Here is a 24,515-nt window from a genome sequence, read left to right on the forward strand (position 1 = left end):
AGGACAGCATTCTAGCCACATATAGCAAAAGTAAAAACATGTATACCCTTGTGTTCCAAAAGTTCCACTTTTAGAAATTGTCATATAGAAATAAGTGGGCAGAGTTCCCATTGTGGCACAGCAGAAACGAATCTGACTAGAAACCATGCGGTTTCAGGTTCGATCACTGGCCTTGCTCAGTGGGTTAAGGATCTGGCGTGGCCATGCGCTGTGGTGTAAGTCGAAGATGCAGCTCAGATCTGGCATTGCTGTGGCTGTGGTGTAGGCCGGCAGCTACAGCTCTGATTAGTCCTCTAGCCTGGGAACCTCCATATGCCCTAAAAGCAAAAAAATTAAAAAAAATAAATAAGTGGACACAAAGATATAAGATATTCATTATAATTATTGTAAACAATAGGTAGAAACAACGTAAATGTCCATCAAAAAGAGATTGATCAAATAATTATGGCATATCCTAATAATACTGCCACTACAAACACTGGTTGGGTGGATACACACAAAAAAGTTTTCCTACACAAAGATATCAAAGAATAGTAAATACCAAACTGTTATCTTGTCTCTAAAAGAGTGGGACTGGGGAGTGGCTCAGCAGAAATGAATCTGACTAGCATCCACGAGGACGCAGTTTAGATCCCTGGCCTCATTCAGTGGGTTAAGGATCCGGCACTGCCGTCAGCTGTGGTATAGGTCACAGACGTGGCTTGGATCTGGCATTGCTATGGCTGTGGCATAGGCCAGTGGCTACAGCTGATTCAACCCCTAGCCTGGAAACCTCCATATGCTGCGGATGCAGTCCTAAAAAGACAAAAATAAATACATAAATAAATAAATTTTTTAAAAAAGTGGGACTGTAGTTAGGAATTATTATTTTCCATGTTATAAACCTTTTTATTGTTTACATATATATTTTTTTTTAGTGAGTTTCCATTTAAAACATTCTTTTACATTTTGGAAAAAATGTGGGGGGTGGTGGAGAAGGTTCTCTGGCCCTTTTGAAAAACACTCTTCTTTTCATTAAATGTCAAATTAGGAGTTCCCATCAATGGCTCAGCGGAAACGAATCTGACTAGCATCCATGAGGACGCTGGTTCGATCCCTGGCCTTGCTCAGCAGGTTAAGGGTCCAGTGTTGTCGTGAGCTGTGGTGTAGGTCACAGACATGGCTCAGATCTGACGCTGCTGTGGTATAGGCCAGTGACTACAGCTTTGATTCGACTCCTAGCCTGGGAACCTCCATATGCCGTGGGTACACCCCTAAAAAGACAAAAAAAAAAAAAGCCAAATTAAATGTCAAAAAAAATTACTACTAAAGGACAGAAAATAGCTAGTTACTCTCTTTTAATCACATTTATCACATGCTTTTTTTTTTCTAACATGGCACTCAAGGCCCTTAAGCAAGCACAAAAGTACTCAAGAATTAAAGTCAGAGTAATTTGGGGGAGGCGTGGTCAGAACTCTGGCTTATTTTCTCACTTTTCCAGTTTACACGGCAAGATAGATGCAGTATGAAAATCTTGCAGATGGAAGACAGGTAAGTCTGTGATTTGAAATGCTGCAACTTTAATTAAAAAGAAGTAACTTTGTGTCATGCATTGATTCCATGCTCAGAACACTGCCTGGTATGTAAATATTTGCTGACTGAATAGCATGAATCTAGTCATTAGAACATTTACTTGCTTGCTTTCTGCCTTCGATATTTCACACAATTTTATTTATTTATTTATTATTATTATTATTTTTAGAGAAATGGCATTTATTTATTTATTTTTATTTTTTATTTTATTTTTTTTGTCTTTTTGCCATTTCTTGGGCCGCTCCCACGGCATATGGAGGTTCCCAGGCTAGGGGTCTATTCGGAGCCGTAGCCACCAGCCTACGCCAGGGCCACAGCAACACGGGATCCAAGCCATGTCTGCAACCTACACCACAGCTCACGGCAACGCCGGATCCTTAACCCACTGAGCAAGGCCAGGGATTGAACCCGCAACCTCATGGTTCCTAGTTGGATTCGTTAACCACTGCACCACAACGGGAACTCCATTTCACACAATTTTAAAGCAGAAGGATCTTCAGGGATCATTCCAACTCACTTCATACCCTGTAAAGGCTGAGTTTTGAGGGAATTAAAGATTCTCGCATGGTTAGTCACAGAGCTGCCAAGAACAAGGGCATAGATGCCATTGAACTTTCTCCTTTTGGCTCTCAAACATCACGGAACATCAGAATCACCTGGAAAGCTTATTAAAGCACAGATATTTAGGCCTCTGACCCAAGGTTTCTGATTCTGTATGTCTGGACTATGACAAGAGATATGAAATCCTAGCAAGTCCCCAGGTGACCTTTTAGATGGTCTGAGGGATGGTACTTGAATCAAGGCTCTACACCAACTGGAGGAGCAGAGGTGGTGAGGGGTTCACCATTCTGTGCAGAGATGGTGAGGGGTTCACCATTCTGTGCAGAGATTCCAGCCACCTGCAAGTGCTCCTTGCTGTCACTTTTGTAGAGGTCAGCAACAAATACCTTCACTAGTTTACAAACATATATTGGGTACTTCTAGATGCTGGGAACCATGGCAGGCTCTAGATACATAATTCCAGTCCTCAAGAACCTCACAATTTCTTAGGGGACGGAGATACCTTATCCAATAACTAGAACACAACAGTGAGTATTTCTAAATAGCGGTAGAACAAAATGTTATGGGAACCAAGGGCGTGGGGCACAATCTTTGCACAGGATGGGTGCATAAACAGGTCCTACAGTTATATCTAAGAATATTAAAAATACCAACCACACACACACAAAAACTGCCACTCTACAGCAGGCAGATGCATGCTTCATTGTCTCTAACAGTGATACTAAAGGATAGGTTATGGCAAAGCAGGATTTCCTTAATACATTTAATAAACTGCTTCCTCTACAAGGGAGGTGCCCTGGAATTGTAACAATTTCTTTCATCTGCTCTAATATCTGCCTCATTGTGCTGGAGTTCTCCCTTTTTTTAAATTCTCTATCACTCATCTAACTCAAAGAAGAACATATCCTGACCCAAGCAAATTAACATTTATGCCACTTCCCTTCAATAGTGAGAAGACTCTAAAGATAATTTTTTTCTTTTTTTTAAAGAATTGTGATGTCTGAATTGCTATCGGAATAAGAATCAGAGGATAACATAGCAAAATCTTGTGACAACAGGTAGCTTGTTATTGGTTTAATTATCCATCAGTAAGAAATATGTTCTCAGATCAGACTGTGACAAATGATTTGGATTTTCATTAATTATAGTTGATTTACAATGCTGTGTTTCTGGTATACAGCAAAGTGATTGTTATGCATATATACATTCTTTTTCATATTCTTTTTCATTATGGTTTATTATAGGATTTGAATATATTTCTCTGTGCTATATAGTAAATCTTGTTTTTATCTATTTAATTTTATTCTCTTTTGTCTTTTTAGGGCCGCACTCATGGCATATGGAGGTTCCCAAGCTAGGGGTTGAATTAGAGCCATAGCTGCCGGCCTACGCCACAGCCACAGCAACGCCAGATTTGAGCCACGTCTGCGACCTACACCACAGCTGATGGCAATGCCGGATCCTTACCCACTGAGCAAGGCCTGGGATCGAACTCATGTCCTCATGGATGCCAGTTGGGTTCGTTAACCACTGAGCCACGATGGGAACTCCTATTTATCTATTTAATATACAGTGGTTTGTATCTACCAATCTCAAACTCATAATTTCTCCCTACCCACCCCCTTTTGCTGTTGGTAACCATAAGTTTGTTTTCCATGTCTCTAAATCTGTTTCTATTTCATAAAAAAGTTTATTTGTGCCATATTTTATATTTCATATATAAGTGTTATCATACAGTATGTCTTTCTGACTTAGTTCAATTAGTATGAGAATCTCTAGTTGCATCCATATTGCTGCAAATGCCATTGTTTTTATGATTGAGTAGCATTCCATTGTGTATATATATATCACATCTTTTTTAATTCATTCATCTGTCAACGGACATTTAGGTTGTTTCCTTGTCTTGGTTATATAATAAACAATGCCGTTATGAATATAGGAGTACATGTATTTTTTCAAATTATTGTCTTCTTGGGATATATGCCTAGGAGTGGGATTTTTGGAACATAAGACAATCCTATTTTTAGGTTTGTTTTTTTTTTGAGGAATATCCGGGTTTTCCATAGTGGCTCCATCAATTTATATTCCCACCAACAGTGTAGGAGGGTTGGTTCTCTTTAATTCAAACTCCCTCTGGAATTTGCTATTTGTAAATTTTTTAATGATGGCCATTCTGACTGGTGTGAGGTTGTACCTTATTGTGGCTTTGATTGCATTTCCCAAATAATTAGTGATGTTTAGCACCTTTTTTTTACGTGCCTATTGGCCATTTCAATGTCTTCTCCGGAGAAATGTCTATTTAGGTCTTTTGCCCATTTTTAGATTGGGTTGTTTGTTTTTAACTGTATGAGCTGTTTGTAGACTTTGGAAATTAAAACCTTCTTGGTTATATTATTTGCGAACATTTTCTCCCAGTCTATAGGTTGTTCTTTTTGTTGTGTTTATGGTTTCCTTCGTTGTGATTTTAAAGCTTCTATGTTTGATGAGGTCCCATTTGTTTAATTTTGCTTTTACATCTATTGCCCTGGTAAAATGACCTAAGAAAATATAAATACAACTTATGTCAGAGAATGCTTCCCTGTTCTCTTCTAGGAGTTTTATGGTGTCATATCTTATATTTAAGTTTTTTAGCCATTTTGAGTTTATTTTTGTGTTTGGGGTGAGGGTGTGTTCTAACTTCCTTGATATATAGGCAGCTCTCCAAATTTCCCAGTACCACTTGCTGAAGAGACTTTTTTTTTTCCATTGCATATTCTTGTCTCCTTTGTTGAAGATTAACTGAATGTACATCTGGGCTCTAACCCTCTGGATCTGGGTTCTCTATTCTATTCCATTGATCACATGTCTGTTTTTGTGCCAAATACCATGCTATTTTGATTACTGTAGCTTTGTAGTATTGTCTGAAATCTGGGAGGGTTATACCACCAGTTTTATTCTTTTTCCTCAGAACTGCTTTGGCAATTCTGGGTCTTTTATAGTTCCATATAAATTTTTGGATTGTGTGTTCTATTTCTGTGAGAAATATCCTGGGTAACCTGACAGGGATCATATTAAATCTTCAGACTGCTTTGTGTAGTATGGCCATTTTAACAATATTAATTCTTCCAATTCAAGAGCATAGATTATCTTTAAATAATCTTCAGTTTCCTGTATCAATGTTTTACAGTTCTCTGTGTACAAGTCTTCAGCTTCGTGGTCAGGTTTATTCCTAAGTTTTTCGTTGTTGTTGTTGTTGTTGTTTGATGTGATTTTAAGAGGGATTTTTTTTAAACTTTCCTTTTTTGATATTTCATTGTTAGTGTAAAGAAATGCAACAGATTTCTGTAGGTTATTCTTGTATCCTGCTACCTTGCTGAATTTGTTTATTAGTTCTAACAGTTTTTATGTGCAGTCTTTAGGGTTTTCTACATATAGTATCATGTCATCTGCGTATAGGGACAATTTTACCTCTTCTCTTAGAATTTGGGTAACTTTTATTTCTTTTTCCCAGTCTGCTGTCACTAGGACTTCCAATACTATGTGGAATAGAAGTGGTGAGAGTGGGCATCCTTGTTTTGTTCCAGATTTTGGTGGGAAGGCTTTCAGCTTTTCACTGTTGAGTATTATGTTGGCTGTCAGTTTGTCATAAACAGCTTCTATTTTGTTGAGAGACATTCCCTCTATAGACACCTTGTTAAGAGTTTTATATCATGAATGAATGTCAAATTTTATCAAATGCTTTTTCTGCATCTATTGAGATGATTATGTGGTTTCTATCTTTTTTTGATGTGGTAGTTACTCTTGAAAGAATAAATAACACTTAGAATAATGTAATATAATAATAGAAACTGGAATAGAAAGTCTAACTAGGAGTTCCTGTTGTGGCTCAGCAGAAATGAATCTGGTTAGGAACCATGAGGTTGTGGGTTCAACCCCTGGCCTTGCTCAGTGGGTTAAGGATCTGGAGTTGCCATGAGCTATGGTGTAAGTCGCAGATGTGGCTCAGATCTAACGTTGCTGTGGCTGTGGTATAGGCCAGGAGCTGCAATTACAATTCGATCCCTAGCCTGGGAACTTCCATATGCTGCAGGTGTGGCCATAAAAATATATACACACATATACACACACACACATATATATATACTTTAAAATGAAAACTGAAAAAAACCTAATCTTTGTCATCCTGAAAAAAATAAAAATCCATGCAGATAATTTATTTTGGGGGGGGGTAACAGTTGAAAAATGAAATAAGAAAAATAAAATTTAAAAGTACTTAATCTAATAATATCAACTTACAATGGCTTTTATTAAATAGTGACAATCTGTTCAGTTAAGGACAAATTTACGTAATTCTAATGATTTTTTTTGGTGGAGTGATTATTTTTTAAATAGAACATTAAAAACGGTACATTTGAATTTTATAGATGTTCTTGAGCAAAACCTTTTAGCTATCCCTATCAAAAGAAGATTATGGAAAAACATATACAAATATATAATCAAAGAAGGCAGCAGGCCAGATAAAACCAAGTTCAAGTGCAGCCTGAGCAAGTCCTGTGTTTCTAAAACCCTCCAGGCAGGTCTGTTTGTGCCACTTTTCATGGCAGAGATCAGGAAAACCAATCAAAGACCAAGCTAGGTGAGGCAAGTGTTCCACCTCAGGTCTTTTACATGTTTTCAATGTGGAACGGAAGGGCCTCAGCCATTTTAGTTGAGCCTATATGAGGGTGAGGAGGTGAACACGCTTTCATGCTTGGCCCTGCCAGCTTTTGAGTCTTGCCACTGGCAACAGAGCTGGCAAATTCGTTCAGGACCAAATTGGAGTGTGAGAGTGTGTGTGTGTGTGTGTGTGTTTTGAACTTCGAGTGGAAAATTAGTGTTACAGTACAATTTTTGGTTTTATAAAATTCTAGCATTCCCAATGCTACCTATTTCTTCCTAAAATGTTATCATTTATATAAACTATGATCAAAGGCTGGTGGTACCTATATGAGGGCCTTGAGGTTTGAATAGCTAGGCTTCTAAGAGGTATAAATAACTGAATTCAAAGATTTTTTTTTATCAATTTATTTTCTATCAGAATCTGAACTTCAGTAAATACTAAAGCACAAGTATTACGAAATACATGTCTAAAAACTGACATTTATGAAATCTATGAAGGAGTAAGTACTATTTGATACTTCACTATTTGATATGCTTCAGAATTTTAATATAGTCATTAAGAAACACAAAATGTACCTTAATTGACTTTGAAATTTTTTGTAGAAAAATAACTTGTGTGGAGAGATGGGGGAGGTAAGTAATATCAGAAATAAATACGATATGGGAAATGGACACTAATTATGTAGAAGGATTAATGAAAAAAAAGATTTTATTTTCTGTGGTGTTTGACCAGAAATCTAGGGAATGGCAAATGATAATGTATTTCTGGATGACCAAGAAGAAAAATTTTCAAAGAATTTATTTTATTTTAGAGGCTTTAAGCTAATTCTTGAAAAGGAGACAGATATAAAAAGACAGTATCATAAGTTTAACACAGAAAAGACCATGGTGGAAATGCTGCCCAGCTATTCGCAGCCATCTCCTGGCTCATTTTATCTTCCCCCCTACTACTCCTTCGAGAGCTTTTTACTCCACGCTTTCTCTGCTTAGAAGTGCTTTCCTCCTTTGGCTACAGGGCAAACTCTACTTATTTCTCACGACTAAGTTCATATACCTCTTTTGCCATGAAACCGTCCCTGACACCCTGAAAAATTTTACTTTTTACTGTACTAATTGCATTGTCAAGCTATTTGCTTATGTGCCTTTTCTTCTAGAATGTTCAAAACAGAGACTTAGTCACCAAGATTGATTTTTACTATACCACCTCCCAAGCCTGAAGTCACTAAAATAAATGAAATTTAATCTTTCACCAAAAGACCACCCAAAAAGGTAAATACGTGAAGATGTGTTAACCAACCAGATGGTGGGGATTCATCACAGTGTAAATGTGTATCAAATCAATGTATACTCTAAATGTCTTACAATTTTATATGTCACTTATACCTCAATAAAGCTGAAATGAAAAAGAAGTTTAATCTCTCCTCCTCTTAAGTAAACAAGTAACTAAATCATCAGATAAAAACTTTACATCTAGAATTTTAACAATTACCTACCTTCTTTAACTTATTAGTTTCAGCAGAGTACTAAAACCAAATTCTGCTAGTAACAATTTCTTGAATTTTGTCCACCTTAAAATAGTGAAAAAATTCCAGGTTTTAAAGTTCACTGGAAAATCAATAATTAACACCACTCTCAGCCACACTACCATAATGACAAGACTAAAAAGTGAATTTTTATCAATATTTTTATAGGACTTAGAAATTCTGAAAACAAAGAATCACCTGTCTGCCAGGATGGGGCCCTGAATTGTGGTAAAAGAGTAGTTCCTGAAGAAGCAGCCTGAGCAGCTCGGGATTCAACAGCAGAGAGAAAATTCGTCACTGAAGATTCTTTAGTGTTAGTGCTGGCATTGTTCACACTAGTATCAAATATTCCAGAAAGACCTACATTTGAAAATAAGATGTATCCCAAAGTAAAAATATATATTAATATAAAATGATATTCCTGCTATTTTAAAAAGGAATCGCTGAAATCTGAGGCCAAAGCTTATACAACCCTATCCTGTTTTATTTTGAATGGCAAACAAATATTAATTTGCCAAGCATAGTTATAATTTAAAATCTACAAAGATGCATGAAAAAAAGATCACCCTACTAATTAAGGAATACAGATATTCCTTATCAGTAAAAGACAAAAAAGCTTTTAATCTCATTTTCATCTTAACATTTCCCATGGCACTCTTACATCCTGGACACTTTCACAACCCAACACTTGAAAAGTGATTTTTCTTCTTATTCACTAAATGTACCCAGATTCACTGTATATTTCACAAGAGAATTTTTACCGGTTGGCTGAGGTGTAGTAGCATATCCAGGAAGCTGATGAGAGGCTGCAAAATTCTGTCTCTGAAGGAGATCTGTTTCAGAGTGTGAGGGATGTCCTTCTTCATAGCTTAAACTACAGGATAATAAAAATAAATGACAAAAAACACAAAGCTCAAATCACATGACCAAAAATTTCTAGGACAGCAATTATCAAAAGTAGCCTAAGTCTTTGACTAAATTCCTGATCAAGAGATAAAATACAGTCCCAACAGTACTGTCAAAATGGGGGGGAAATACTGAAGATATACTAGAAAGAATTATTTTCTTAACTCAACTCTACCTCCAACAAAGTCCTTTTCAGAAGAGGTAATATGGTACAGTGTAAAGAACAATATTCTAGAAAACAGGAGAGCTGAATTCATTCTCCAAGCTCGACTCCTCGTTTACCATGTGATTTCAGTAAGTAACTCAATTACGTTGGACTAATTTCCTCACCCGTATGAATAAAGGATCTAGACAAGATAATCTCTCAAATTCCTTTAATTCTAATATTCTTTGGAATATCATATAAATTCAAATAAATTTATAATTAACACTATTTCCCAATAACTCTCTCAGAAAATTTCAATCTTGTACATTTTGAGAGTAATTCAGAAAAAGATATTTTCCTCCCTTTTTTTATTTTGAATTTTTTAAACCCCCAGAAAAGTTAAAATAGTACTGTAAATAACCCATATACCTTTTACTTAAAGATTCAACAGCTGCTAACATTGTTATATTTGTTTTATCTTTATACACAGATACATACACACTGTTAAACTACTTGAAAATAACTTGTAGACATCATGAGACAAATAATTGAGCTTTATTTCCTAGAAATAAGACATTCAGCGATATAACTAAGTATCAGTATTGGACTTGAAATTTAACATTCAGTCTATAATGTAATATGTAGCATGTAAGATGGAGGTCATAGTCCATTTTCCCCCAATTGTTGCCAAAATGTCTGATATTTTAAAGCTCTCTGTAAAATGCAACCAAAATTCAAAAATTATTATTTGGTTATGACTCCTTACATTTAGAACAGTGCCTCCATTTTTGCCTTAATTTCATGATACAGACTTTATTTTGAGGAATCCAAGTCAGCTGAATATAGGCTATCCCAAATTCTGAATTTGTCTGATTGCTACTTCATGAGAAGCACATAAGCGATGTTGTGTAATTCTTATTGTATCTCATGAGGACACACATAATGTCAATTTGTCTCATTACTGATGATGCTAAACTTGAAATGGTTAAGGTACTGTCAGATCTCTCAGCGCAGTTATTTTTTTTCTTTGGAATTAGTATGCAATTGTGAGGTGTTATTTTAAGACAGCGTCAATATCTTGTCCCAACAGCTAATGGTTTCAGACACGACCCATTCATGACCTTCGTTTCAATAACTGCACTAGAGATTAGAAACAGTAATTTCTAATTACACCATTTTTCACTATTTAAAAGTTAGCATTCATCCATAAAATTAAAATGAGCTTTTTTCTTCCCCTTTTCTTGCTCTCAAGTACATAAATATATACTTATATAAAAATATATAGGAATATATTTTTAAGTATGTATACATTATACTTAAAAATATATCATTGTAGACTTTTATTTTCCTTTTGAGGGGTATACCTGTGGCATATGAAAGCTCCCGGGGTAGGGGATGAATTAGACCTGTAGCTGCTGGCCTACGCCATAGCCAAGGTAAAACCAGATCCAAGCTACATCTGCGACCTATGCTGCAGCTTGTGGCAACACCAGATCCTTAACCCATAGAGCAGGGCCAGGAACCTACATCTTCATGGATACTAGTCAATTCTTAATCCACTGAGCCACAACAGGGACTCCTCATTGTTCTTTTTTAAAACTGAAGTTGATTTACAATGTTGTGTTAACTTCTGCTATACAGCAAATGATTCAGTTAAATTTTTATTACATATAAAATATGCATTCTTTTGAATATTTTTTCTCCATTATGGTTTATCTCAAGATTCCTCGTGCGAACTATAATCATGTTGTCAGTGGTTTAATCTTCATCTCACTAATAACAATAAGGAGCATCTTATATGCTTACAGACTATTTGTTTAGCTTCTCTTGTGAAGTTTGTTCAATTTTTTTGCCCTTAAAAAAAAAATGAGTTGTTGGCTCTTTCTGGGTTTAAAGAAGTTTTTCAAATATATTCTGAATCAACATTTTTTGGTCAGATATGTATTGTGAATGTTTTCTTCCAGGCTGAAGTTTTCACCAATTACCTTTACAGTAAGGAGCACTTAACATGTACCCACTTAACGAAGTGTACAATACAGTATTGTTATATGTGCACCGCGTGGTGCAGCAGATCTGTTCATGCATGATGAAGAACTTATTCACTGTGCATACCTACAACTTCATTATCTGCAAAACAACTCTTGATTTCCCCTTTCCCCAGCCACTGGTAACCACCACTGTACTCTCTGCTTCTGAGTTTGAATAACAAGGTTTTAAGCTTTTGTTTTTTACTTTGTCGGGCTACACCCACGGCAAATGGAAGTTCCCAAGCTAAGGGTCCAACTGGAGCTACAGCTGCTAGCCTACGCGACAGCCACAGCAACGCGTGATCCAAGCAGAGTCTGCAACCGACATCACAGCTCAAGGCAATGCTGGATCCTTAACCCACTTAACGAGGCCAGGGATGGAATCTGCAACCTCATGGTTCCTAGTCAGATTTGTTTCTGCTATGCCACGAAGGGAACTCCCACAAGGTTTTAATTTTTGATTTAGTCAAGTTAACAGTGTTTTTTCCTTACAGCCAGTGCTTTTATAGTCCTGTCACTAGTTCACCTATGTTTTCTTCCATAAATTTTAAAGTTTTAGCTTTTATGTTTAGGTCTAGGAATCATTTTGAGAGACTCTTCATGTGCGTTGTGAGATAAGATTCATATTTATCTTTAAAAATTAAGATACAATCTGTAAACAATATAAGTCACTCTTTCTAGTACTGTACAGATCAGTGAGTTAGGACAAATGTGTAAACACTACAAAAGCCAAGTAAGAACAGTTCCCTCCCTACAGAAGATTCCCTGTGCCCCTCTATAGTGAACCCTTCCACCCACCTCTATCCCCAAACTGGGCTATTCCAACAGTTTCGTCTTCTCCAAAATGTCCAATAAGTACAATCATTTAATACATAGTCTTTTATAAAAATAACTTTTATTGGAATATAGTTGGCTTACAATGTTGTATCAGTTTCATGTGCAAAGTAAAGTGAATCAGTCATACATATACATACATCCATTCTTTTCTCCCACTAAGGTTATCACAGAATATTGACATTTCCTTGTGCTATATAGTAGGTTCTTTTTAGTTATCTATTTTATATATAGTAGTGTGTATGTGTTAATCCCACCCTTCTAACTTATCCCTCCCTTCCAATATGTAGCCTTTTGTATTTAGCTTCTTTCATTTACCTTAAGGCCTTTGAGATGCATCACTGTTATTTTTAGCAGTAAATTCATTACTTTTTATTGTGGAGCAACATGCCATTATATGGATGTACCAAAGGTTGGTGGTTGTTTTAAAGCCGCTCATCAGTTGAAGGAATTTTGGGTTCTTTCCTGTTTTGGCAATTATGAATAAAGCTGCTATAAATGTGCATAGGTTTTTGTCTGAACATAAGTTTTCATTTCACTTGAGCAAATACATAGAAAGGGGATGGCTGAGTTATATGGTAACATGTTTATTACCATATACAACTTTTAAAGAGATGGGTTGTTTTCTAAAGTAGCTACAAATTTTTGCATTCTTACCAATGCTGTATGTCTGTCTAGTTATTCTGCATCCTCACTGGCACTAAGTATTATCCGTTTGTACATTGTTTCATTTCCTCTTAAAAAATTTTAGTCATTCAACTGGTGTACAATGGTACCTTATTGTGGTTTTAATTTGCATTTCCTTAATAACTAACATTGTTGAGCATCATTTGCTTATCTACCATGCAGAGATTTCTGTTAAAGTATTCACTCAAATCTTTTGCCCATTTTTTAAAAAATGATTTTTATTTTTTCCATCACAGCTGGTCTACAGTATTCTGTCAATTTTCTACTGTACAGCAAGGTGACCCAGTCACATATACATACACACATTCTTTTTCTCACATTATCATGCTCCATCATAAATGGCTAGATATAGTTCCCAGTGCTATTAATTTTTACTGGGTTGTTTTCTTATTAACAAGTTTTAGGAGTTGCCCATATGTTTTTAAACCAACTCCTTGTTCAGATACATGTTTTGCAAACATTTTCTCCCAATCTTTGGCTTTCAATCTACTAACAATGTATTTAGTAGAGCAGAACAATTTTCTATTTTATGAATTGTGCTTCTCATGTTGTAGCTAAGATATCTTTGCCTAATCCAATATCTCAAAGATTTCTTATGTTTTCTTCTAGCAGTTTTATAGTATTAAATTTTCTATTTCAGTCTATGATTCATTTGGAGTTCATTTTTTGTACAGAGTGTGAGGTAAAGCCTGGCATTTATTTTTCTTTATTTGAATATGCAATTATCCTAGTACAATACATTAATAAGATTATTCTTCACCTATTGAATCTATTTTTTGTTTGTTTGTTTGTATTTGTTGTTGCTGTTTTTGTGTTTTATTTGGCTACGCCCAGGGCATATGGAAGTTCCCAGGCTAGGGATTGAAGCTGCACCACAGCAGCAACCTTAGCTGCTGCAGTGACAATGCTGGATCCTTAACCCAATGCATCACAAGGGAGTACCTGTGGTTCTATTCTTAACTACTGTGTTACATTGATCAATGCCTGTTTTTAGGTCAATAACACCTTCTGATAAATGATTCATTTTGTACAAATCTCAATTTGTGTTTTTCAAAATTGTTTTGGCTATGCCAGGTATACTCATATATATTTTAGAGTCAGTTTGTCAATTTCTACAAAAACACTGCATTGACTCTATACATCAATTAGAGAAAACCACCATCTTAAAAATAGTATTTTTTTTTAATATTGAGTCTTCCAATCCATGAGTATATGTATTTTATTTTGGTCTTTAATTTCTCTCAGCAATCTTCTGCAGTGTTTAATATATAATTCTTACAAGTATAAATCTCTAAGTATCTCAATTGTTATTTTGTTCTAAATGTTTTTTTTTTTTTTTTTTTTGCTTTTTGCTATTTCTTGGGCCGCTCTGACGGCATATGGAGGTTCCCAGGCTAGGGGTCGAATCGGAGCTGTAGCCACCGGCCTACGCCAGAGCCACAGCAACTCGAGATCCGAGCCACGTCTGCAACCTACACCACAGCTCACGGCAACGCCAGATCCTTAACCCACTGAGCAAGGGCAGGGACCGAACCCGCAACCTCATGGTTCCTAGTCGGATTCGTTAACCACTGCGCCATGACGGGAACTCCTAAATGTTTTTTTAAATAACAGCTTTATTGGTATATAAATCACATACTGTAAAGCTTACCCTTTTAAAATGTAAAAATCAGAGCTCTTTCAGAATACTCAGGGTGTACAATCTTCACCATAAGCTAGCTGTTGAATATTTCACTGCCTCAAATATAAACCTGTACCCATTATTAGTGTTACTCCCCCATATCTTCCTCCACCCACACCCTGGCAATTACTAATCTTTCTGTCTCTACTGATTTGCTCACTCACATTTTGTATAAATGGAATTACATTATATGTGTTTTTTTTGTGACTGGCCTCTCAATCACATGTTTTCAAGGCTCATTCATGTTATGACATGGATCTATCAGTACTCCATTCCATTTTATGGCTGAGTAATATTCCACTGCATAGATACACCATATTTTATTTGGACAATGTTTCCACTTTTGGCTATTATGAATTACATACTGTGATAAATAAGTTTTTGTGTGGATATATATTTTTAATTCTCTTGGGTGTACACCTAGGAGTGGAACTTCTGAGTCTTATAACTCCATTTTAACATTTTGAGGAATGGCCAACCCAAATGGCTAAAATATTTTACATTCCCACCAACAGTGTTTTTTAATGGGTTATAATTTCTCGACCTCTTTGTCAATACTTGTTATTGCCTGTGTTTTTATTTTTACTATAATACCCATCCTAGTAGGTATGAAGTGGTATCTCACTGTAGTTTTGACTTGCATTTATGTAATGATGTTGAACATCTTCACATTTTCTTCCTGACCAAACGAACAGAAAGAGAGAGGGGGAAAAACCTATATTTACGGGGGATATGTCAAAGGGACAAAGAAGCACACGAAAGAGATCTAAATAACCAAAGCTGGAACACTGTGAGCAAAAAAATTAAGTAGTAAATATCCATGAGTACATACTGATAAAAATAGGTGATTAAATTTTTAAAAACACAAATCTTCTTTGAAGAGTTCTAAATAATTTATAGAGAAACTCGGCATTCAAGGAGGGGAGACCAGTGTGCATTGGTGATAGAATGGTGAACACAGCTGCCTTCCACGGAGAGGGACTGTAACTCCCCACTCCTTAATGAAATGCATATAGGGATATTCTTCTAAAGAGGACAGTACTAAAGGGGAAGGGAAATAACCTTGTAGTGTGGAAACCTGACAAACACTACCTGCTGGATGGTAAAGCTCAAGATTAACAATATAATAAATCCTGTTAATAAGATGTACCCTTTATCCCTTTATATATGTTGAAAATAACACTTGACCTCTGTGATCTTCCTTTGGAAAAACCCATAACTCCAGTCTGATCATGAGAAAAAAACATCAGGCAAATTCCAAGAGAAGGACATTCTACAAAATACTTTACCAGTACTTCTGAAAACTATAAAAGTCATCAAAAACAAGAAAAGTTTGAGAAACTGTCATGGCAAAGAGGACCCTAATGAGACAAACAAACAAATATAAAAGTGGTATCCCTGGAGCAATCAAAAAAGACATTGTAAAAACTAAGGAAATTTGAATAAACTATGGACTTTAGTTGATAACAATGTATTAATATCAGTTCATTACTTGTAATAACAAATGTACCATAAGAATGAAGAAAGTTAGTAATAGGGGAAACTGGGTGACGGGGTAAATGGGAACCCTGTACTATACGTAACATCTAAAACGGGTCTTGGAGTTCCTGCTGTGGTGGAGCAGGTTAAGGATCTGGTGTTGCTGCAGTTGTGGCTCAGATTCAATCCCTGGCCCAAAAACTTCCATATGCCGCAGGCATGACCACCCTCCCCCCCAAAAAAAGGCTCTCAAAAATACAGTCTACACACACAATCCGTAATCTATATCAAATCTGAACAAAGCTTAAGTGTTAGAATGATGATCAAGATAATTTGTAAAAATCAGGAGGGTCTGGTGTTGGGTTTTTTGTTTTGTCTTATTACAAATCCATGCTAACTCTAACAATTTCTTTAACAGGCAAGGAATAATCATAACCTCCTAATTGGTCTCTTTTCTTCTGCCCCAAACCCTCCCATCTCCCTTTTTTTTTTTTTTTTTTGGTTTTGTCCTTTTGTCCTTTTAGGGCCACACCCATGGCATATGGAGGTCCCCAGGCTAGGGGTCTAATTGGAGCTGTAGCTGTCAAACTGCGCCACAGCCACAGCAATGCCAGATCCGAGCTGAGTCTGCGACCTACACCACAGCTCACAGCAATGCCAGATCCTTAACCCACTGAGCAAGGCCAGGGATCAAACCTGCAACCTCGTGGTTCCTAGTCAGAATCATTTCCGCTGTGCCACGACAGGAACTCCCCATTTCCCATTCTTAGCCTGAGTCATTCCTTTAAAAAGTGATGTCATGTATTAGTTCTATTTTTATTTTTTTTTATTTTTTTTTTTTTTGTCTTTTTGCTATTTCTTGGGCCGCTCCCGCGGCATATGGAGGTTCCCAGGCTAGGGGTCGAATTGGAGCTGTAGCCACCGGCCTACGCCAGAGCCACAGCAACACGGGATCCGAGCCGCGTCTGCAACCTACACCACAGCTCACGGCAATGCCGGATCGTTAACCCACTGAGCAAGGGCAGGGACCGAACCCGCAACCTCATGGTTCCTAGTCGGATTCGTTAACCACTGCGCCACGACGGGAACTCCCTATTTTTAATCTTTTTGAGGAACCTCCACACTATTTTCTATAGTGGCTGCACCAATTTGCATTCCCACCAACAGTGCACAAAGGCTCTCCTTTCTCCATATCATCTCCAATATTTTTTATTTGTTGTCTTTTTTTTTTAAAGAGCTGCACCTGCAGCATGTGGAAGTTCCCAGGCTAAAGGTTAAATCAGAGCTGCAGCTGCTAGCCTATGCCACAGCCACAGCAAAGCAGGATCTACACCACAGCTCATGGCAATGCTAGATACCCCACCCACTGAGAGAGGCTAGGGATCAAACCCACATCCTCATGGATACTAGTCAGGTTTGTTACCACTGAGCCACAATGGGAACTCCTCAGATTTCAAAACAGGTTAGATTTGAGATGCCTATAAGACATACAAGAAGAGATGTCAACTAGCTATGTGGTCAATCCTAGTGAATGCTCCACGTGCACTTTAAAAAAAAAGGTATATTCTAGGTTTTCTTGGATGTAATGTCCAGAAAATAGCAATTAAGTCTAACTGTTCTATTGTGTCATTTAGGATCTCTGTTGCCTTATTGATTTTCTGTTTAGAGGATCTGTCCATTGATGTGAGTGGAGTTTTAAAGTCTCCTACTATCCTTGTATATCCATCAATTTCTCTTTTTGTCTGTTAGTATTTGTTGTATGTATTTGGGTACTTGTATATGAAGGGCATATATATATTGATGAATGTCATATCCTCTTCTTGAATTGATCCTTCATCTTTCTTTATGACCTTTGTTTTAAAATCTACTTTGTCTGATATGAGCATTGTGACCCCCACTTTCCTGTCATTTCCATTTGCACGAAGTATCTTTTTCCATTCCTTCACTTTCAATTTATATGAGTCCTTTGCTCTAAGGTGGGTCTTTTGCAGGCTCTTGTTTTTTTTTATCCAGTCTGCCATTCCATGTCTTGATTGGAGCATTCAGTCCATTGACATTTAAGGTAATCAGTGATAAACATGTATTTATTGCCATTTTAAACCTTGTTTTCCAGTTGATTCCATGTTCCTCCTTTGTTCCCTCCTTTTTCTTTTTTGGTTGGATGATTTCCTTTTATTTTATGCTTGTGTTCTCTTCTTTTTGGTTTCTGTGAATGTACTATTTGGTTTTGACTCCTGGTTGCCCTGTTTTCCAAGTATCTTAACCCCTTCCTATATCTACTTGCTTTAACCTGATAGTTACAGAGGCTCAAAGACGTTCTATTTAAAAAAAAAAAAAAAAAAAAAAGAATCCTGATTTTCTCCTTCCCCACATTTTATGATTTTGATGACCCTTTTTACATCTTCATGTTTATCTTTTTGCTATTCCTTGTGTTTATCTTAAATACCTTTCGCAATTAGATTTTTTTCTATCTGTATACTGGCTTATTTGCGTGATTACTTTCCAATTGTGATTTCCTACATCTGCTCTTACTGCTTTCTTATTTAGAGGAAACCTTTTAGTATTTCTTTTAGAATAGGTTTAGTATTGCTATATTCTTTTAGTTTTTGTCTGAGAAATTCTTTATTTCTACTTCTATTTTTAAATTATAATCTGTGTATTCTAGGCTGCAAATTTTTCTCTTTTAGAACTCCAAATATATCTTGCCACTCTCTTCTGGCCTGAAGCACTTCTGCAGAGAAATCAGTTTATAGCCTTACAGGGGTTCCCTTATAATTAACTTTTTTCCCCCCTTTAGAATCCTTTTAACTTTAACTTTTTCCACTTTTACTATGTCTTGGTGTAGGTCTGTTTGGGGCCCTCTGTACTTCCGACATCTGGATATCTGTTTCCTTCTTTAGATTTGTAAAGTTTTCAGTCATAATTTCTTCAAATACATTTTCAATCCCCTTTTCTTTTCCTCCTCCTTCTGGAATCCCTATTATGCATAGATTGGCACATTTTATACCATAGATCATTTATACTGCTTTCATTTTTTTTCATTTGGCTTTCTGCCTGCTGTCCTGGTGGAGTGATTTCCATTATTTTTGTCTTGGAAGTCACTTGTTTGTTCTCCTGCATTATTCATTCTGCTGTTCAATGCCTTTAGCTCATCTTTCATCTCTGCAAATGTATTCTCTAATTTTTCTTGGGTCCTCCTTATAGTTTCTAGTTCCTTTTTGAAGTAATCTGCATTACTTCTGATATCCACTTTTAATTCCTTCAGTATTTTCATTACCTGCTTTTTGAACTCAGTGTCTGTTAAGAGTGCAGAGGTCTGATTCATTGCTTGCTTCTTCAAGGGAATTCTCTTGTTCTTTTAACTGGGAATGGTTCTTGTGCTTCTTCATTTTGCTTATATTTCTCTTATTCTGTTAATTTAGGGAAAACAATTATCTACTGTAGTCTTGGAGGGCTATTTATATGCAGGAGTGTCCTTGTGTAGCTTGTGTGGGTTTACTATATTTTTTGGCATGAGGGCTGCTTTTGGTTTGGATGCTTGTTGTCTTTTTCCTCAGTGTGTGTAGGTTATTATCCTCATGACAGGTGCTGTGACTGCAAATACTTTCAGAGAGGTGGGGGCAGTGGTGGTGCCTACAGGTGGTGCCTGGTACTAGCCCTCAGCAGTGGTAGTGACCCCCAGGGAGGTAGGGCAGTGACCAGGATCATTAGCAGAGGGGCAAATGCGTTCCCAGCGGAGTGGGAGCAATGGGTGGTGCTCAGCTGCAGGGCCCTTTATGGCAGTGAACCCCGGGGTGACAGGGGTGGCAGGGAGTGCTTGGTCACAGGACCTTCAGTGATTGCAGGCTACGCTTACCTATGGAGTCAGAAGCAGTTTGCACCCAACCCTATATCCTGCACAAGAAGTACCCTGCTGCCTGAGAACCCATGCACATGTAGAGAAGGATGTTTCTATGACATTCCTGCAGCTCTCCCCCTCAAACTCAACAATGGCGCCTTGCTTCTCTGATGGGCCCAGGCCTCCTCCTGTACTCCCTCGGCTATGGTACACCACTCCCTATCCCCCTCAGGCTGTTTCCCCACAGCCAGCCCCAGTCCTCTCCCCAGAATTGACATCCAACACCTAAGCCTCAGTGCCCAGCCCCTGCTAGAGTGTCTCAGGCTGTGGTGCGCCAGGTGGTGGTGCGCCAGGTGGTGGTACTAGTTGTCTGTGCAGCTCTCTCTCTGCTTTGTTCTCCTCAGACAGACTGCCGCACTTTTCTTGAGGCTTTAAGGCTCTCCCTCCTTCCAGGATGATCTCCCCGCCAATTAGATGGTCTCCCAGTGTACGGATCCTTCTTCTTTCACAGCTCTCACTCAGAAGTGCTAGTCCTATACTGACTCCTTTTTTACTCTTCTCTCTCTCTTTTCGTCCTTTTGTTCTACTCAGTTATGTGGAGGGTTTCTTGCCCTTTTTGGAAGTCTGAGGTCATCTGCCAGTATTCAGTAGATGTTCTGTGAAAGTTGTTCTTCAAGTAAATTTTTTTTTTTTTTGGATGTGTTTATGGGAAAAGGTGAGCTCCACATCCTACTCCTCCATCATCTTTATCTTACTCATGTTTTTCTTCTTTATTTTATTTTATTTTTGTCTTTTCTAGGGCCACAACCGTGGCATATAGAGGTTCCCAGGCTAGGGGTCGAATCAGAGCTGTAGCTGCCGGCCTTCGCCAGAGCCACAGCAACGCAGGATCCGAGCCACGTCTGCGACATACACCACAGGTCACAGCAATGCCAGATCCTTAACCCACTGAGCAAGGCCAGGGTCGAACCCACAACCTCATGGTTCCTAGTCTGATCTGTTTACCACTGCGCCACAAGGGGAACTCCCGCTTTTCTTTTTTAAAAGAACAACTTATATATAAAGCGCAGGGGTATAAAGACTGTACGTGACATAAAAATTAGCCTTGAGTGAAACAAGAGTAGTTCAATAAATTTTTAAAAAACAATTAAAATTACATGATTCCCTCAAAAAATTAAACATAGTCACCATATGGTCCAGCAGTCCCACTTCTAGGTACATATTCAAAAGAAATGAAATATATATATATGTTCACACAAAAATTTATGTGTGGAGTTCCTGTTGCAGGCAGCAGCTGCAGCTCTAATTCCACCCCTAGCCTGGGAACTTTCACATGCCACAGGTGTAGCCCTAAAAAAACAAACAGAAATTTGTGTTTATGTTCACAATGGCATTATTCATAATAGTCAAAAGGTTGAAACAATAATCCAAATGTCTGACAATAAATGCATAAATAAAATGTGATAGAGCCATACAATCAAATATTATTCAAACATAAAAAGAAATACTAATATATGGTACAACATGGATGAACCTAGAAAACGCTACACTATGTGAAAGAAGCCAAACACAAAAGGCTACATATAGTATGATTCCTTTTTTTCTGAAATGTAATGACTAAGCAAATCCCTGGAGACACAAAGTAGATATTGTGGTTGCCAGGGGCTATGGAGAGAGAAGAGGAAAAGACTGCTAACGCGTATGTGTCTCCTTTTGGGATGATGAAAAATGTTCTATAATTAGACAGTGGTGATGGTAACACAGTCTTGTATAACTACCACTGAATTATACATTTTAAAATGGTGAACTATATGATTTGTGAATTATATTTCAATAAAAGTTATAATTGTCCAAACTTAGCAACTGTGGATAATTTTTCATGAAGTGTGCAACATTATTAAACAAAACGGTAGTTAGAGACAGGCCTGCTGTCATACATGTATTTAATCTCCCTCCTATGCTTGGTTTATCACCATATACCATATAATAATGATTTTCTGGCTAATCTACCTAGTAGTTTTATGGTTTTAAAATAAGTTTCAGGAGTTCCCTTCGTGGCGCAGTGGTTAACGAATCCGATTAGGAACCATGAGGTTGCGGGTTCGGTCCCTGCCCTTGCTCAGTGGGTTAAGGATCTGGCGTTGCCGTGAGCTGTGGTGTAGGTTGCAGACGCGGCTCGGATCCCGCGTTGCTGTGGCTCTGGCGTAGGCCGGTGGCTACAGCTCCAATTCGACCCCTAGCCTGGGAACTTCCATATGCCGTGGGAGCGGCCCAAGAAATGGCAAAAAGACAAAAAGACACACACACACACACACAAAAAATAAGTTTCAAACTAATTTGATGGTCACCAGCTTGGCTAGGTTTGTTTGTTTATCTGTTCTTTTCTTTTTTATGCGACACCTGCAGCATATGGAAGTTCCTAGGCCAAGGCTTGAATTGGAGCTGCAGCTGGGGCCTACACCACAGCCAACACTGGATTTGAGCCACATCTGTAGCCTATGCCACAGCTTGAGCTTATGCAATGCTGGGTCCTTAACCCAGTGAGCAAGGCCAAGGGTCAAACCTACATCCTCGCAGAGACAACATCAGGTCCTGAAGCTGCTGAGTCACAACAGGAATTGAGTTTTCTGTTTTTTGTTTTTTAAACAAAAAGATTAAATTTTTTTTTTTTTTATCTTGGGGAAAAAAAAAAAAGCCTCAAAATATGGTCTTTGTTTCTAATTCCTATACTTGAACCAATAAGAACTCCTTTAAAATGTACATTTATTAACATAGGATCTATCATGACCCCGAAGGCTTGCATGGATGGTAGGGAGAAAGACAGGAGACTTTTACTGTGCTTAGTACTCCAAGCTAAGGCCTATGGAAGAGGAAGGAGCCAAGGATAAAAGAGTCATAGTTATCTTTAGATTCCCAACTGAGCACAACTTCCATCTTCCATCCCCTCCCCACACACTCAAAATGGGATATAGACTCAATCTTGAGAATAAGAAGGTTCAGAATTTTGCAGGGGGTAGCATCATTTTAAGTTGCTGCTAATTAAACATCAAATTTAAAAAGTGACATTTACTCAAAATTAAAATAAACCAAAAAAGAGTAATAATTATTCATCACCACTCTCTACCTTGCTTACTGAATGAACATTCTTTTCCTAAGCTTCTTTCCTAATTTCAACCTAATTTGTTTACCATAGAAAATTAGTTTTAACGATGATGTGACAAAAATCTCACCTAAAATGGCAATTTGCAGTAAAGATAGCATATAACCATAAGAAAAAATACTTCAAATGTATTATTGAGAATAAGCTCTTCTGATTTATATTCAGATATTAATTAATAACATGTACAAATCTTCTCCTTAGGTAGTATACTCTTATGTCCATAATACTTAAGAAATAAAACACATTCCAAGTTTTAAAATCAATTAGCAAAAGTTCCATGAAATATGTTAAACCCCAGGTAAACAAGCCAGTACTTGCACACAAGTAATAAGTTCCTTAAGACTGAATGAATGATTTTGCCTTATTTCTTCTTTGTGTTAAAGAGCTTGGCCATTGAGGAGTTCCCGTCGTGGCTCAGTGGTTAGCAAATCCGACTAGGAACCATGAGGTTGCAGGTTTGAGCCCTGACCTTGCTTCAGTGGGTTAATGATCCGGCGTTGCTGTGAGCTGTGGTGTGGGTCGCAGATGCGGCTCGGATCTGGTGTTGCTGTGGCTCTGGCGTAGGCCGGTGGCTACAGCTCTGATTCGACCCCTAGCCTGGGAATCTCCATATGCCACGGGAGTGGCCCAAGAAATGGCAAAAAGACAAAAAAAAAAAAAAAAAGCTTGGCCATTGAAAACATATATATTCTAATATAATAAAAATAGAATTCTCTTTAAATTTGGAAACTACTGTTTTAGTCTTAGGTATATCAACTTTTCATTGTTGAGAAAGATAAGAATCCTAGATTGGAAGTTAGGCGGCCTAAATTCCAGTTCTGATTCTGCAAATAATATGCTTCAAGACTTACAGCAAAGCATACAATCTTGCACAGTACTAGTTTTCCTACTTCTGAAGCCTAATGTTCTGTGTATTTCTAATATTCTGAACTAAGTATTTTTACTTCATCTATCACACATATTCCTTTTTTTTTTGCTCCTATTATATGTTTACTCTTCTCTGTACTGTGTATTCATTTCTTACATTTCTCTATTTCCTTTTTCCTCTGCAGTGATCTATACAAAATAATTCAACAAATACTTTTTGACTGTATGTTGAATAAATTTTAGGGGCATGAAATAGTGCATACAAAGTAATGAACTATTGATATTTATCAAAAGACACTTAATTTTTAAGAAACATTGAGCTCTTAATATGTGGTCATATCAAGTCAGCATTCATACAAATTAAGAATTCTAGCAACTATCAGATGTCTGTACTGAAGGATCAGAAACTCAAAATTCAAAACCCAAATTCCAGGCTTCTATGGATTAATTTTTTTTTTTTTTTTGTATTTTTTAGGGCCGCACCTGCGGCACATGGAAGTTCCCAGGCTAGGGGTCCAATCGGAGCTACAGCTGCTGGCCCATACCAGAGCCACAGCAACACCATATCCGAGCTGAGTCTGCGACCCACACCACAGC

General features: G+C 37.5%; 1 protein-coding gene across 9 annotated transcripts in view; it reads right to left on the bottom strand.

Moving 5' to 3' along the window:
- The window catches only part of QSER1 (glutamine and serine rich 1), an 88,109-nt gene that overhangs the window by 39,611 nt on the left and 23,983 nt on the right, over window positions 1-24,515 (bottom strand). For 5 of the 9 annotated variants that reach the window (XM_085011475.1, XM_085011477.1, XM_085011478.1 and 2 more), the window contains 2 exons: window positions 9,056-9,168; window positions 8,493-8,654 (listed from right to left, as the gene is read on the bottom strand). In XM_085011475.1, coding sequence (XP_084867601.1) covers window positions 8,493-8,654; window positions 9,056-9,168 — 275 coding nt within the window. The remainder of the gene's footprint in view (window positions 1-8,492; window positions 8,655-9,055; window positions 9,169-24,515) is intronic. The other 4 variants (XM_085011476.1, XM_085011480.1, XM_085011481.1 and 1 more) reach the window with 1 other exon arrangement.

The sequence above is a fragment of the Sus scrofa genome, chromosome 2 (genome assembly GCF_054392235.1).
Source record: "Sus scrofa isolate SSC_HxYL_T2T_F1_AM1 chromosome 2, Sscrofa_HxYL_maternal_Yorkshire_Landrace_v2.0, whole genome shotgun sequence".
Taxonomy (NCBI): domain Eukaryota; kingdom Metazoa; phylum Chordata; class Mammalia; order Artiodactyla; family Suidae; genus Sus; species Sus scrofa.